Raw genomic sequence first — 15,965 nt, 5'->3', positions numbered from 1 at the left:
ATGCTGCTTTCACTACACAGCCTGCGTAGACAAAGGTTGAATGGGAGCTTTGGGTGTCTGACCCCTCAGCAGTGGAATCCCAGGTCTGGTGATCTCAGGCATTCACACTCAGGGTCCTCTTTTAAATCTGCACTGAAATATTCTTATCTTATGGCTTTTTTTCCCTTTAGGCCTTATTTATTTGGTATCCATTTTATGTTTTTTAATTTCTTGTAATCACTACTGTTTTTTTTCACCTGTTAATGTTTATCTTTAGAAATTCAATTTAAATAAAACATATTGTTATTATGATCCAAATATAAGTATTAACCATTCCTAAGATATTGTTTCAAGTACCAAATTAATGTACCCTAAAGGCAATTAGTGATATGTTTGAAAGGGATCTTCGTGCGTTGGTGGGTATTTAGTTCAGGTGGTTACTTGGCACTCTTTGTTTAGCCCATAATGTTATCTCGGCATGAGATTGTTAATTAGGAGCTTAATTTAGCCGCCGGCATATGTTAACATTGGCTTAGGCTGCCATTGTTAAGCCTGTGCTGGCTGGTGAGTCTGCTGTGACGGCACAGGAAGGCTTTTTGATGTAACCCTAACATAACATTACAAGATGAGACAATAACAAGGCTCTGCAGAGGCCAGATTAAACTGACACCTATACCTCAGGATTTTACTATATATGTTCTCTGCACACATGACTCTAGATCAGTCTAGCCTCCCCTATGCTGCCCTACATTTGGATTTCTCTGTTGCTCCCTTCCTCTTAATTTTATGTGTACACAGACCCAACCACCTACACATACAGGGATTACCAGTAGGTTTGGCACAAACCCAGTCAGCAAAGTTAAGACCCCAGGTGTAGGCTAACCCTTACTATACGTGTGAGTGTGTGCGTCACAGGCTCTGTGCTTAGAAATGTAGGCAGGTTCACCAGCCAGCCGCAGAGTTCTTGGAAAGCCCTGGGTGAGGAATTAAATGTGTTTTTGGGAGCTTTGCTGGAAATGCTGCAATAATGTATACATCAACCCAAATGTAAAAATTTATAAATACAGTTTTTTTATTCTAAGAAGGGTTTTAAGACTTCTGGCGCTTGGAAATAAGATATTTTCTTTTTTTGTCAAATTAAAAAAGGTTTAATTATTGTAAATTATTTAATGACTTAAGGTATACACTCTTGATCAATGTCATGATTAAACTTGTGTTTTCATTGTCAGTTACATTCATTCAAGTTGCAGCAGGCCGCTGACTTTTTTAGTGCCATAGCAATTCCTGCCCTGTTGTTACCTTTCATAAAAATGAATGAGTTCCATACAGTGAGGTAAACAAATTTGAATACATTTGCGAGAGCACTTGTATGGCATTGGTAACCTGTATCAGCAGATACACTCAGTTGAGGAATTGGAAATTGTTTCAGCAAAGAAAAAGTCGGATTGTTGTATCCTTATCTCAGAGCATGAAAAGATTGTGTGGTGGCGCACAACACGTGTCTCACAGAGTAGATGTGAACTGATACATTTGTAGAAACAGAAACTGATCTTCTGTTTGAAGGACAGCTGACAGATGTCTAAAATTCATTCACATTGATTTAAAAAATGTTTCATGAGCATTTAGATTTTGCACTTGTTTAAATTAAAACATATCACATTTACTGTTTTTAAATGTGTTAATTGATTATTTATCTGTGCCATTTATCCCATGAGGCTTATAGTGCATGGCGTGTTGGCACACTTTTGTTGTTTGTTGTTGTTGGTCAGCAGCTCTTGAGGAGAGCCGAAAGAAGATACTGGGCTGAACACAAAGCCTTCTGTACAGGGGATGTAAGCAGAGCCTGTTCTAATCAATCTGCTTGCCCACCACAAAGGGAACCCTGGCTAAGGTTACCTTCTAGCTCCAGCACCACATGGTGTTGGAACTAGTGGGTAACCTAAGACCGTAATATGTGTTAGGTTGTGCGCACACACATACCCACACCCACAAACAATTACATACATAAAGGTATACTCACATATACCCATACAGTATGTACTAACACACACAGGAAGGCACCAAGGCACAACCACAGGCACACAGGAACATACACACATTCATACACCTCCCACACTTTTATACCCATACACACAAAGAGAGGTAGACTGAAAGATAGTGGGTGCACCAGCAGGAACCTGCCGCAGCAGTGAGCTTGTTAGCTTCTCTGGGAGAGATAAATCCTTCCCTTCCTCAATAGTAAACTGGGCTTTCTCAGAATGTGGGCCTGTGTGTCACTGCCGGTCACAGGACACTGACACACTTTGTGTGCAGTGAGAGTAAGAGGAGGGATGAACAAAGTCTCTACGGATTATCCCCCATGCGAGAATCCCCAGGTAGTGTGATGGTCAGCCTGTTGAGCTTTGTGTCAAGGAGCCGGAGTAGATGCCACCATCGCCAGTGGGTCAGGCCGTTCCCTGTGGTCACCGTGAGAACACAACGGTCTTTGTGGTGTGTCATAAACATCCAACAATCTGTGCTTCACTGAAACATCTCACAGTGAGGAGGAGCTATTATTAGCTTAGGTACAGCAAAGCCTCTTAGAGATCTTTAGTTAACCGGATTGGCTGTCTGATTTATGGACACTTGAGGAGTGTGTGGCGCACTGGGCTTTCAGGGAACAGCGCAGGGGCTTTGCAACCAAGGCCATTGATAAAACAACAGTACCACTACTTGCTCTTCTCCACTCCTCTCTGACCTCCTTTCCTAAGGTGACCGGTGTTTGGCTCTCACTGAGGGGTTTCCCACCACCCACCCCTTCTCACACTGGAGGGTTTTAGGTAGCAGGCTAATCTTATCTCAGGGCAAGGAGAGGGCTGTGGGCCAGGTAACATGGTCGTCCCCTGTCTGACCCTCATCTGTGCAACACTGTAACTTACCTTTCTTCACCATGTATTACAGTGGGTGAAAATATGTAGAAAAGTAGATAGACTTTTTGTGGCATCTCATTTTTTACTCTCAACTTATAAGCATGAGGCCCCTATGGAACAAAGAGAGAGACACAATATGGTCAATAACATGGCAAATAAAAGGTATTACTTTGAGCTCAGTATGCTAAATGATGTTAGACACTGTTGGACAACCCAGCAGAGGGATTTCTAAACTGTTATCTGAGGAGACTGAGAAAGAGATAGTCCAGAGACAAGATGCTGCTCTCATTACTTTCACCAGGCCAACACAGACATCTAATAGTGCTGCTCTTTATAGCACATTTGTCAGCTTACCTGATCCAGCAACTGAAACTTTTCTTGTTTTGCTTCTCCTTCATATCAAGTCAGAAGTTCCAAATAGACCAGTTGATTAGTGTGTCCTTAATGAAGCTTGTGTCAGTTCATGCAGGACATGTAAGCCCTGACTTGAAGCTCTGCTTGAAGTTGAAATATATGTCAGAGCATATTCATTTGGTATGCGATTACTTGTGGAGGAAATTGTACAAGGCACAAACTGTGACTGCTGTTTAGTCTTATCCTTTAAAGGCAACATTTGTAATTTATGATATTCAGTTGCAGAGGTTGAAAGAGTACAAAAATATTGTACTTAAGTAAAAGTACTGTTACATTGATGAATTTTTACTTAAGTACAAGTAAAGTTGATGTTATAAAAATCTACTCAAGTAAAAGTAAAATCTAGCTCATTTAAAATTTACTCAGAGCAAAAGTTACTTAGTTACATTTTTAAGCCCCTAAAATAACTTATTTATACTGATTTAATATCTTATTTATAGGCCTTCTTGTTATACTTAATTAAATCGTAGTCTTTGGCGATTTGATGAGGGCACAAAGCCAGACATTAGTTCATCTGACAGATTTTAAAGCAATAAAGCAATGGCGCAAAACAATGTTAGAGAAGTTTTTATGTCATTATGAGAAGTTTTGTGAATGTTTTTGCTTCACTGTGAAACTGTGGTGGAACGATTTAGACTATGGCAAGCTGCACTGGACTGGGAAAATGGGGAAACTGGACTGTATATAAAGTCATATCCCTATTTATGCTACATTCAGACAGGTGGTAATGTTAATGTGACTTCATAGGCGTTAGTATAATACATTATTTATTAACATATGCCTAAGCATTATTAACTAGTTAGCAGCAAGTTGCTAGTGCCAACCAACATTAACATTGTCATGCAAACTACAGGGGAGCTTGGCTCCTCTTAGAAACCCATGACATGCTATTTTTGCCATTGCCGTTGCTAAATCTTCCGTATCATCATGGAGGAGCGTCGGGCTTCATCCAGCCAGAGGGAACTATCACCGACAGTTCACAGCGTTAGACCGCTCCGCGACCTCCTCTCCCAGGCTCTGTCCACTCCCTCTTGCTGCGGATGGTCGGTGATCGTTCCCTCTGGCTGGATGAATTCGGATGCTCCTGTTTTACGCGTGATCCATGTGCTCCTCAGGGCCGGCCATGACAGTGTTGGAGCCCTAGGCGAGATTAGGAATTTTGAGCATTGCACCAATTTATGGTTCATCTCCATCTAAATAAAGCGAAACACAATATTCAGGCGGTATGTGACAATTCAAAATATTAAAATTTAATAGAATTCAGGCATTCTGTATGCTATTGCTTTAAAATATGTTTTCTCCTGGAGATCAACTTTTCTAATTTAATAAAATCGCTGCTGAATCTGTACACGTACTTGGCCTTCCGTTCTCTTTTAATAGGCCTACATGGGACTTTTTCACCTCACTGATAATTTAATTAATTTTAATTCAGCTATAAACTCCTGGACTTTAATAGCTCCTGTGTTTCAGCAGGTTTTCTGCTCATGTTCAAAACTTTGTGCACATTCAGTTTATCTCCCATAGTGTTCTCTGACATGTCCAGAAAAAAATCGCAATATTATGAGCCTAACGTCATCATTTAATGAGAGTTCATAATATTTTTAATTCTAGCTGGCCTCTACTCTGCTGTGCATTACATTATTGATCCGTATATAGCCTATCCCCTTTAGACCTTAGATCAACACAGTTTGGGACAGCATGCTGCATGTGAAACCGAAACTAACAAAAAACACTACTGATCCGGCAGATAGGCCTATCTCACCACAAATCCACACGTTAACTTCAGCAGCTCCGATAAAGTGCAGCTCACAATTAAAAATAGCAAAGCTGCACTTCAGTTCTAAGATGTTTATATTGCAAAACTGTAGCCTACCAGTTACGTTACTGTCTACATGATTAAAATTGCCGGTGTCGCATCAGCTGGGTGGAGTTGAGTCAAAAACCTCTTGCGGCGCAGTATGTAGCTCCCTGACATTTTGCGCCCTAGGAGATGGCCCTTTCTGATATGAAGCGCTGGTGTGACACCAAAATGTGTGACCTATCCGATCCTGTGACCCCAATGGGAACTTAAGCGCCTGAGGCTTTGTTGATGATGTGAAGCGGCTGCAGTTTGGTTGGCTTTAGGCACCAAAAGTACTTGGTTGGGTTTAGGTACTAAAAGTACTTAGTTATGGTTAGGAAAACATCGTCGTTTGGGTTTTGGTCACAGAATCTGATAGGTCACAGATTTTGGTGTTACACCGGCCATGGGGTTCAGCGCAGCCACGGATCGGCCCTGGTGCTTCTGCACTGAGTCACAGTCAGTCCTGTCTTTGAGCCACCCGCAAACGTGAATTTTTTATTTACTCAGTAATGGCTGTGATTTAAAATATAGCGAAGTACAATACTTCAAAGAAAACCTACTTAAGTAAAATTAAAATTACAGATTATAAAAATGTGCGCAAAAAAACTACTACTGAACAGAGGTGGACAGTAACAAATTACATTTACTGGCGTTATTGTAATTTGTTACTGTCCACCTCTGTTCAGTTGTAATAAACAAACTTACCTTCCAAGTAAGTTTCACAACAAACAAAACAATATAATGCACGAATCAAGACAGAAAAAAGAAAATGTTTTACCCATATAAAATTGCAGGGCAAATTTCACTAAAGACTTTCATTCAGTTTGCCCTTGCAATTTATGTGTAATAAGCACCTATTTTACTAAGACAGCAGCTCATTACAGGCAGCACCTGGGACTGCCCTGACTGATCTATGTTTAATGTTTGTTTGGTGTGATTTAACAGAGCTAAAATTAGCTGGTCAGGTTGTGTTGTTAGCTGAGCAGCAACCCAGAAAAACCAAACTGACAAATTTAAAAACTCTTAAAAACATTGTTAGCAAATGACAATGCATGTCTTACATGTGGCATGAATATGGGAAGCAAAAAGAAGCAAATGAAGAATAATAATGGGTGCACATTTCCATAGTAGCCTGTTGAGGATTATAATGTCTCTATATAAAGTCTTTGTTGAAGGCTTTGTTGAAAGCGAAACAGGAAAATATTACTGGGGCATGTACACAAGGTATGTTGATGCCTCTGCATGGCACATCAGTGGACTTATCCATACAAACACCACTTACATTCAGCTATTTAACCTGTAAACTCCTCATTAATCTCCGTTGGGCCTACCTGGCACATGCTGGCTCTGTTGCTTCTGTCACATGACTTGTTGTGCACTACCTCAACCACCCCAAACAGTCCGTTTTTACAAAATGTGAATCGAATAAAACTTCACACATACATTCATACATTCACACACAGGGACAAAAAAAAAAAAATGTCTCAATGTCCTCACTGCAGCCATCTAGTATACAACAAATTTGTTACAAATATTGTATTGACATACTGTGTATAATATTAAGGTCAAAGTATTTTACTGTTAAATCTATTAGTACTGTAGTATTGTATTAATATAATCACCTACTTGTGCTTCTGTCTTAATGTTTTGCCTTAGTGTCTGTCCTCCCCTGGGCTATGAGGTGTTAAGCAGCAACAGCTCCTCAGACAAGTGAGGGGAGAGGAAGACAGGCGGCCTCGACTGTTCTCTTTTTCTCTTCTGTTTCCCTCCATCTCTTTTTTAAAATTTAGTGAACCGTGCTAATTAAGTCAAATCCTGATTTGCCTGTCTCAAATGAGGTCAAGCTGTGAACTTGCACTCAACAACAGGGTGTGCAACAACTGAAAGTGTTTTCAACTACATATAGATGAGAAGATAGAGAATCTCTATTATAATGCAGGGTATTTATGTCTATTCTCACTTCACTCCACACCTGTCACCCAAAAGTGTTTTTAAAATGTCACTCTCTATTTTAATGGCTTTTAGAGGGGAGAATTAATGCAATGTGCGTTTGTAAATCACTCTTCTTCTTCGGAGATTTGTTTAGAAATGTTTTTAATTGTGATTTCTTTTTATTGCAAGTTTAGTTTTTTTTCTTTTTTATTGGTTTATAGAGGAAGAAGGTAGGACACTCATGTGATGGATTTGCTTTATCATCATGAATTTGGGAAGATGGGGAACTTTTTGCAACCCAGATAAAACTGCAAATGGCAGGTACCCATATCACTCTACAGAGGATGTTTCTGTTTTCTGTGAGCATGGTGTATGGTGCAGTGTAGTTGATGGAAACGAGGGGTTGCTTTGGCAATACTTTGGTATGGCTCCCTCACTTAAGGTGTGTGTGTCTGTTTCTTTCTCACTTTTTCTTTCCTCCTTTGTTCCGCTGTTCTCTTCATGTTATTTCCCAATTCAGGCTATATTTGAGTGAGAGGATACAGAGTTTTTTTCTCTTCCTCTCGACTGTGTTGTCCTTCTCTTGCTCCCTGTCAGTCAGTCAGATGCTGTCGTCAGAGGACTGCTGGGTCTTGTGACAGGCAGGGAGGGTTAGTGCGAAGCCAAGCAGCTATAAATAAAGAGCTTGCTTCTACTGCCTCTGTTGGTGCTGCTGGAAAGAAAGAGAACAGAAGGCAAAACGTTTTACCTTTTTACATTTGTGGTTGTCATTTAGAGTTAGATTAAACAAATATTAGAACTTAACCAAGTTGTGGCCTTTTTATCTGTGCTTGCCAGGTGAACAATGCTCGTTTTGTAATAGTTAAGTTACAGTAGATATTTAGTAAAATTCAGATTTAAATGTAGCCAAATGGTCTCTTGTCTTTAGGCAGGTGGGCACATTTAAGGAAAGTGTTGTGTAATCATTTCACAAGTTTATTCTGTACAAGCTATACTGTGGTTTTGGCTAAGCTACATGGAAGTAAGTAGACGTTAAAGTTAGTACTTTTTTAAAACACACAGTTACAAAGTGCTTCACACACAAGAAAAAAATATAAATGAACAAACAAAAAGTAAAGATAAATCACAATATAAAAAACTGCACAAAACCAAACTAAAACAAACAACAGGGATGGAGATCTTTAGAAAGGCTTGTCTATAAAAATGGGTTTTTAGAAGCCGCTTGAAACAGTCCAAAGATTCAGCAAGTCTGATAGATTGGGAAAGATGATTACAGAGGGATGGGCTTAAAACAGCAAAGGAGCGATCGCCTTGTGTTTAGCAGTTGGCTGGGTGCAAATGAAAGCCAGAGATCTGACGATTGGACTGGTCGAGAAGTGGCATGAGAAACAAGGAGATTGGAAATGTAACTGGCGGCAAGGTAATGTAGTACCTTATATGTGAACAACAGGACCTTATTCAGGAATTTATTCTGAATTTTACAGGAAGCCAATGGATGGATGCAAGAACAGGGGTAATGTTGGACTGAGGGCTAGTTCTCGTTAGTAGCCTGGCAGCTGCATTTTGAATCAACTGTAAACTATTTAGAGCAGCTTGACTCATTGGACATTAATCCAAAAGTACAGTGGTACTGTACAAAAATAAAAAAAATAGTTTTAAAGTTATGGCCTTTGCTATTCTTAATCAGGGTTCCCATGCATCCTGGGAAAACACATGGAAAGAAATGAGAAAAAAATGTTAAATGTCCTGGAAAATCTTTTGTTGTCCTGGAAAATTATTTTAACATTATGTTGCGATTGATTGGTTATGTTGCTGCAGCGATGTGAGCAAACCCCCCGGATCACATCACATGTTAGCACAGGTTGGAAGACGTTTATTCAAGCGATCGAAACTCTCAGTAATGTAAATATTAGTCACTCCTGGCTGGTAACTGTGGTAGTTTTTATTAGGTTTATAAGATTAACGTTTTTTCTCAACTTGTTTTAAATGGTTGAATAATGTTAAATTGGTTAACATGTTTGGTTCAGTTGCTGAAGTTGACGGGCTTGCTAGCTTGATTTGCCTGCAAAGGTTTAAACATTGTGTTTTAGCTCTGGCTAGGAGCAGTGGATTCAAGTGTGTTAAGTATTGTTGAGAAAGTTGGATAAGAATGAATAGGACGCCGGGGTCAAAACAATGAATGGGAGCCCAGCTGTATGTGCATCAAACACGTCTAAATACTGGCTAACAGCACTTTTCTTTTTCCTTTTATAGCGTTGTCTCTTCAAATGCAATGCTATGTAATGATAAAATGGACCTTAACATAACATGAAACTTTTTAGTTATAACTCACAGTGGTTTGTGATAAGCATTGTTAGTAAGATCGGCGAGTGCAGATTAATCGCTGATTTACCTCCGATCATAGCCTGACTGTCAGAAAGCTCGGCGACTGGCAAATTGGGCTTTAAATCGTGTAGTGTGAACTAGGCTTGAAGGGGCTAACACATTGTGTGATAAACTGATTTATACCAAGGCTTGGTTTAATTTCCTATTGTGACTTTTGATATTTGCACACCTATTAACTAGTCCCAGATTTTTGACCATATGACTACTCTTATATCAAAACACCAAGTTTGTTTTGAAGTTTTTTATAATGTGTGGCGACGGATGACCACAGTGAAAGCTAAGGTTCAACAGAATTCTGGGATTTGTTAGGCTAATTTTTTTGTTGAGGCTATTCAGTTACTGGTGTTCAGGCAGCAGTGATTAAAATATAATTCATAAGAAATGCACATGTCAAGCATAGAACACAAAGGGCTTTCCAAAAGAAACAAACAAACAAAAAAATGCAGTGGCAGTACTAAAAATAATTATTAAGACAATTTCTAGACATGTAGACATAGATGACTTCATAGAAATCTTATAGCCATAGACCTCATCAGACCTTCGCAGAGAGGAACATATTAGTGTATGACATGATCCCTGTCTGTGATACCAGGTAGATCATCACTGAAAATTTCCTGGAAAAGTACTGGAGAACGATCTCTAGAAAAGAGTGGGAACTCACAACACGTCCAACTTAATTGCCACTAGCAAAAATCTGCATGAGAAGAAAATTCAGTTGTTTTTGGAAAAATCTTAATTTTGTTATGGAAACATAAAAATCCTTTTAAGTCCTAAAATGTCTCTGTATGTCAGATTAACTTTTCGCATGTGAAACATTGTGTGTGTGGGGCGGGGGGGGCGCTTCTCCCAATGGGACCAGCAAAGCATATCCAGTGGAAGTTTATCAATAACCTCCAGCAGAGCAGTGCCAATGTGGACAATCATCTCTTCTCTATTTGTTTGTGTGTGGGTGTGTGTTTGTGTGTGTACTCACTGCCAGTGCCGGATGACCTTTGGTATAAATAGCCTGCCGGCGCTAGCTGTGATGACAGCCGACAGCATGCACCGTTGTGTGAATTTGTTTCCTGAGTAGTGCTGTTCATCGGTTATCCCTCTTGGAACAATGCCTGTATGACTGCCTGCTACCCAGCAACACTCTGGACTCTAATTTCCTGAAACTGGGCTCAATCGCAAGCACAAACTCAGGGTGCTACTGCACACCAAATAATTTTATGCAGTTTTGGCAACCATATGCCCAAGCCTAGTCCTTGTGTAGCGTAGTGTTGTGTGAAAACAAGGCTGCAGCCGGATGAATACATTACTAGTTGGAGGAATGCAGGATGAGCAAGTGGACTAAAATAATGACCAATTACATCTTCTCCTCTTATGCCTTTTAGAAGCAACAGACAGTTTAATAGGCCATGAGGGGAGTCCAGACCACTTCCCAAGGCACAAATAAACATCGAGTTTCATTCTGGTGTGCTGGATTGAAGAGCCAACACACAAGCTCAAATCTCGGAATAAAATTATGTCAACATTGTTTTGTACTTCATTAACTCAATGAAGTCAAACTAAGGAATAGTAAACAAAACAAACAGCAATAACTGAAAATATTCTCCACATTGTATCTTAATCTTCCCTTCCCTTTCTTCTCCTAGATCTGGAGCCAGATGACAACACATCGTTCTACATCCTAAATGTGGGCCAGCCTCAGTCCATGGTCACCAACCACCAGTCTATTGGCCTGCCACGCCATGGCATGCAGTCCCACTCCCAGGTCATCAGCACCTCCCCACGCTTTCAGTCGCACAAGCCAGGATCTCAGCCTCCGAGCTATGAGGCACAAGACTTCAAGTACGGCACCTCCCCCCTGCTGCCCTCTGCTCCTGTGGAGGCACCAAAGGCCTTTGAGTGCCCCAGTATCCAGATCACCTCTATCTCTCCCAGCTGCCAGCAGGAGATGGATGCCAATGAGGAGAATCTGAGGGCCAATGGGCCTGATGGGGACTACCATGGTGACAGGCCCTTATCCAGAGACCACCTGTATTTGCCCCTGGATCACTCTTACCGGGATTCTTCTCTCAGCCCTAGCCCATGCAGCAGCCTCTCCTCTAGGAGCTGGTTCTCTGACGCCTCCTCCTGTGAATCATTCTCACATGTCTATGACGATGTTGACTCAGAGCTAAATGAAGCAGCTGCCCGGTTCACCCTGGGCTCCCCACTTACTTCCCCAGGCTGTGCCTCTCCTCAAACTGGTGGTGGAGTTTTGGAGGAACAGCCCCACTGGCAGCACCACCACCCTGCCTTTGTGCATCACTCCCACTCTGTCAGTCTGTCACCCCGACAGTCCCCCTGCCACTCACCACGCACCAGTGTCACTGATGAAAATTGGCTTAGCCCCCGACCACCTTCCAGACCCTCCTCACGCCCCACCTCACCCTGTGGGAAGAGGCGCCACTCCAGCGCCGACATCTGCTACCCCGGCTCATTGTCTCCTCATCACTCGCCCGCACCCACGCCAGGACCCTCACCTAGGGGCAGCGTGACAGAGGACACCTGGGTTGGCAGTCCTTCTGTAGGCATGTCACCCTTCCAGTGCTGTCCATCTGAGGCAGACATCCCATCCAAGACAAGGAAGACCTCACAGGACAGAACAGCTATGCAGACTGGGAAAGGAGATCTGGGGCTAGATGACCAAGGAAATATGTCTCCTAATCTAGACTCTCCTTCAGACGAAGCCCTGCACAGCCTGAAGAAGGATGGGCCGGGGGAACAGTTCCTCTCAGTGCCCTCTCACTTCTCATGGAATAAACCCAAGCCTGGTCATACACCTATATTCAGGTAAATTACCTGATGTTGAGGAGAATAAGTGGAAAAAAGTGTAGTTTTTTACTAATAACAACCTTTTCTAAAGTCGACTCCATTTCACAGATGCAGGCATCTAATCCAGCTAAAGCAAATGATTCATGCAGACTCAGTGGAAATGTCAGCAAAGACTAATTTCTCAACTGGTTTAAGGAACTTTCTGTTGCAATTTGTTCTATTGTACTTCCTGTTTGTATTTGAGAAAGACTTAGCGAGACTCATTGAAAACAATATTAATGTGGATAGAGATAGATTCTTGATGGATTACATCCTAAAACTTAAAAGTGTTTTAAACTTTGAGCCAAAAACAGAAGGTGGTGTGGCGATAACTGCCTCTTTGTCAGTAATCTTTGAGAATTATTAATGCAGTCACCACTTGGCAAGACAGCAGAAATTTGTAGGTCAAGGCAAAAGAACAGACCTCAGTGGTGAATGTTTTTAAAGAGTGTTGTGAGCTGTCGTAAAGATTGAAAGCTTTTTGATCTACAGGAGAAGTGTGAATGTTGAAATGCAGTAAATTAGTACTGAATAGCAAGTTAGGTGAATAATAGACCTGGTGATGGGACTCTGCAGATCAATGTTCGGTAACGGGGAAACTTTGTGCTTTGTATCAGCAGAATAAATCTGATTTAGAGCAATACAAGTTTATTAGCGTGTGTGTATAGGGAAACACAAGGACACAAACAGCGGCAGCTCTCCAAAAACTCACACACACACACACACACACACGCACGCGTGCAAATGCACAGGCAGAATCTACATGAAAGTGATGGGTGCAATCAGAAACTCAGAATGGAGTTCTTTAAGTCTGCTGTCTGTTTGCCAACGTGTGCAGCAGATGAAGACATAGCCTTGTTTGTGTGCAGTGGCCCCTAGCACTGTAAATCAGCACAGGGCACATATGGTAAGGGGCCACCACACACACACACACACACACACACACACACACACACACACACACACACACACACACACACACACAAACGCATGCATAGACATAACACAAATGCTTGCTCACATAGACCTAACACTCTCCAGACAATAACAGTGTAACAGGGTCAGCTCTATGATGAGTCACCATTTGATCTTTGCATCCTTGCCCTTCTAAATGAAAAGGTCATGGCTAAGATAGTGACAGAATAAAGTTGACATTATATATCTATAATATATAAATATATAAAAAATAATAATATATTTAATATTATAAGGAGTACGGTCTAGACTTTATATAAAAAGTGCCCTGAGATAACTTCTGTTATGATTTGGTACTATATAAATAAAATTGAATTGAATTGCTGTGCTAACTGAACACAACAGCTACTACTTTTTTAAACTATGTTGTTTACTCTAATGTTGACCTACAAGTATTTCCTTACACTCCACACCCTACTAAAGTTACTGTACCACTGACCAACCTGCCTTCAGTAGTTGCTCACTTTGGTATAAAATACAGATTAGAGTTTCAGATGTGACTTCTACAGAAGAGAGTCAGGTGGAGTAAGCGCATGTCTGTCATGAGATAGAAGGTCATTGAGTTGCCTATACGCATACACAGGTGTGTAAGTGGTGTCTTGAACAGATGGCCCAGATGGAATGGGTGAGTTTGGGTTAGAGTGGGTGGGATTGAAAATCGGTGCGGTGTTCAGACACTTACTTTGACGAAAAGTTTCCTCATGTCTCACTCCCTTAGCTGTGTACTGGAGGATATTAATGGCACACATATGAGTTGGCTGACAAAAGCTTTATTTTTAAAAAAAAGGTCAGTGTTACTCTAGTGGCAAATACTGTATGTACAGCTCCAGTGAGTAAGCAGAGCATAATGCTAGTATGTTTTAGCAAAAGTCTAGCATCTAACCTCTATCTAACTATTAGCGTTTTGCTAATTTGCTGTATTTGTTTGTGTTTGGACCTTCAGTAACAGAAAGAAAAAAAACGTACCTGAATGGGATAACCTTTGGGATGAGAAATACAGTTTTATTTGTTGGCAGCAGCAGAAGTACTGATGGAAGTAATTGTGATAGGTTGTTAATATAAAACATATATTTATAGGTAAGTCTGTATTGCTCATTTCTTAAAATGTGTCTGTGCCTTACATTCATGCAATGTGTGTAGGTTCAAGATTACCTAATTCATTGGATGGAAAGGATGCTAGTGGGACAACCCACTTGGTCTTCTCAATAATAGAGAAGACCAAGTGGGCTGTCGGAATGTGATTGGAGTGTGAGCCCCTTCACCATGGCTTAGACATTTGAGAAAGGTTATGCTATGTCAGGACATAGGTCACAAGGCTCATATTTCCTCTGTCCTCCTCTACTCTTGTTACCGTAGCAGCCATGCAAACCCACACGGGTCGGGTGGTTATGTCATGGCAGCTGGGAGGAAAACATGAGGGTTAGGATTTCTCTTTTACACTGTGTTAGAGTGTTAGATCTATGATAGAGCTGCTGTTAGGTGAAAACCGTGTTTGAAAATCAAACTTAAAAGGACTGAGAACAGGTCTTTGTTGACTATTCCAACGTTACAACAGACTTTGTATTCATCATCACAGTTACCTAGCACAGATAACCACACAGTATAAACTTTTCTTCAAAGCAGGAGAAGGATGAAACAAAGTTAGACAACCTTAAATGTTTTTAGATGACATTTCCATGTCATATGCGGTAGGATAATCTGAAGAATGCAGCTCAGTTGGATTTGTAACCGCAAGGCTACATTTAGCTTCTCAAAACTTCTTCAAAATATCAGACACATGCCTTTTCATTCCAAAATGCAGTTTTTCCTATGGATTTGGTGCCAGTCTGTAAGGCAGTTTATGAAGTGAAATGGCTCCACTGAAAGCCTGACTCACATGTCTTTAATTCAGTCTGATCAGATTGGTCTGCACTTAGCCAGCACTTGACAGGCATGTGGAAAGGGAAGAATTAAGAGAGTCTGCCATGCTGGCAAAAACTTTACAAACTTTCCCTTAAGAAGTATTTTTACTGTCATGCAGTCTAGGCTCCGTATGTTGCATTGCTAGGAGCCAGTACCATGTTGGATAGAGCCAAATTAAAGCATATGCCACTGTGTGACACGGTGCACAAAGAGCCTACAGTGGCCTACACTGAGCTGGAGATCAGTGTGTAGCATAGTGTGTCTTGGCCCATGAGACGGCACATACTCGCAGCTGCCTGCAGTACAGAGTCAATGGCTCAGGCCTGACATACACAGCCATAGATATACAGATACACATACATGCACGGACACAGTGGGAGTGTGCTTGCATGCATACATAGACACACACACACACACACACACACACACACACACACACACACACACACACACACACACACACACACACTTTGATTTATGGTTGCGTATACTGCTGTGCTAAAAAAAAACACTGGCGCTTTGTAAGTGCTGCCAGATAAAACACCTGGATGACACATATAGCTTGTGCTGCCCCACAGTAGGCCTCTTGGATCATGAATAATTAATTGTGTACACTGTCAAGATGTGACAAGGGTTTACATTGTGGCTTTTACTGAAATTCAAGTACCTCGTCAAGTTAATCATATGTACTGTTATAGTTCAGTGCAGATATTACAGACTAGAATAAAAAGGTAGACTTAAAAGCAAAAGTATGTAAAAAGTAAGCAAACCTATAATATAAGCCA

The 15,965-nt window shown here is 41.1% G+C and overlaps 1 protein-coding gene across 2 annotated transcripts in view; it reads left to right on the top strand.

The window, feature by feature from the left end:
* nfatc3a (nuclear factor of activated T cells 3a) overlaps positions 1-15,965 on the top strand; it is a 70,332-nt gene that overhangs the window by 12,899 nt on the left and 41,468 nt on the right. For both annotated transcript variants that reach the window (XM_046032623.1, XM_046032624.1), the window contains one exon: positions 11,100-12,282. In XM_046032623.1, the coding sequence (XP_045888579.1) occupies positions 11,100-12,282 (1,183 nt within the window). The remainder of the gene's footprint in view (positions 1-11,099; positions 12,283-15,965) is intronic.

This window comes from Micropterus dolomieu, linkage group LG20 (assembly GCF_021292245.1).
Source record: "Micropterus dolomieu isolate WLL.071019.BEF.003 ecotype Adirondacks linkage group LG20, ASM2129224v1, whole genome shotgun sequence".
Classification (NCBI taxonomy): Eukaryota; Metazoa; Chordata; class Actinopteri; order Centrarchiformes; family Centrarchidae; genus Micropterus; species Micropterus dolomieu.
This window is presented reverse-complemented; position numbering and strand designations above follow the sequence as displayed.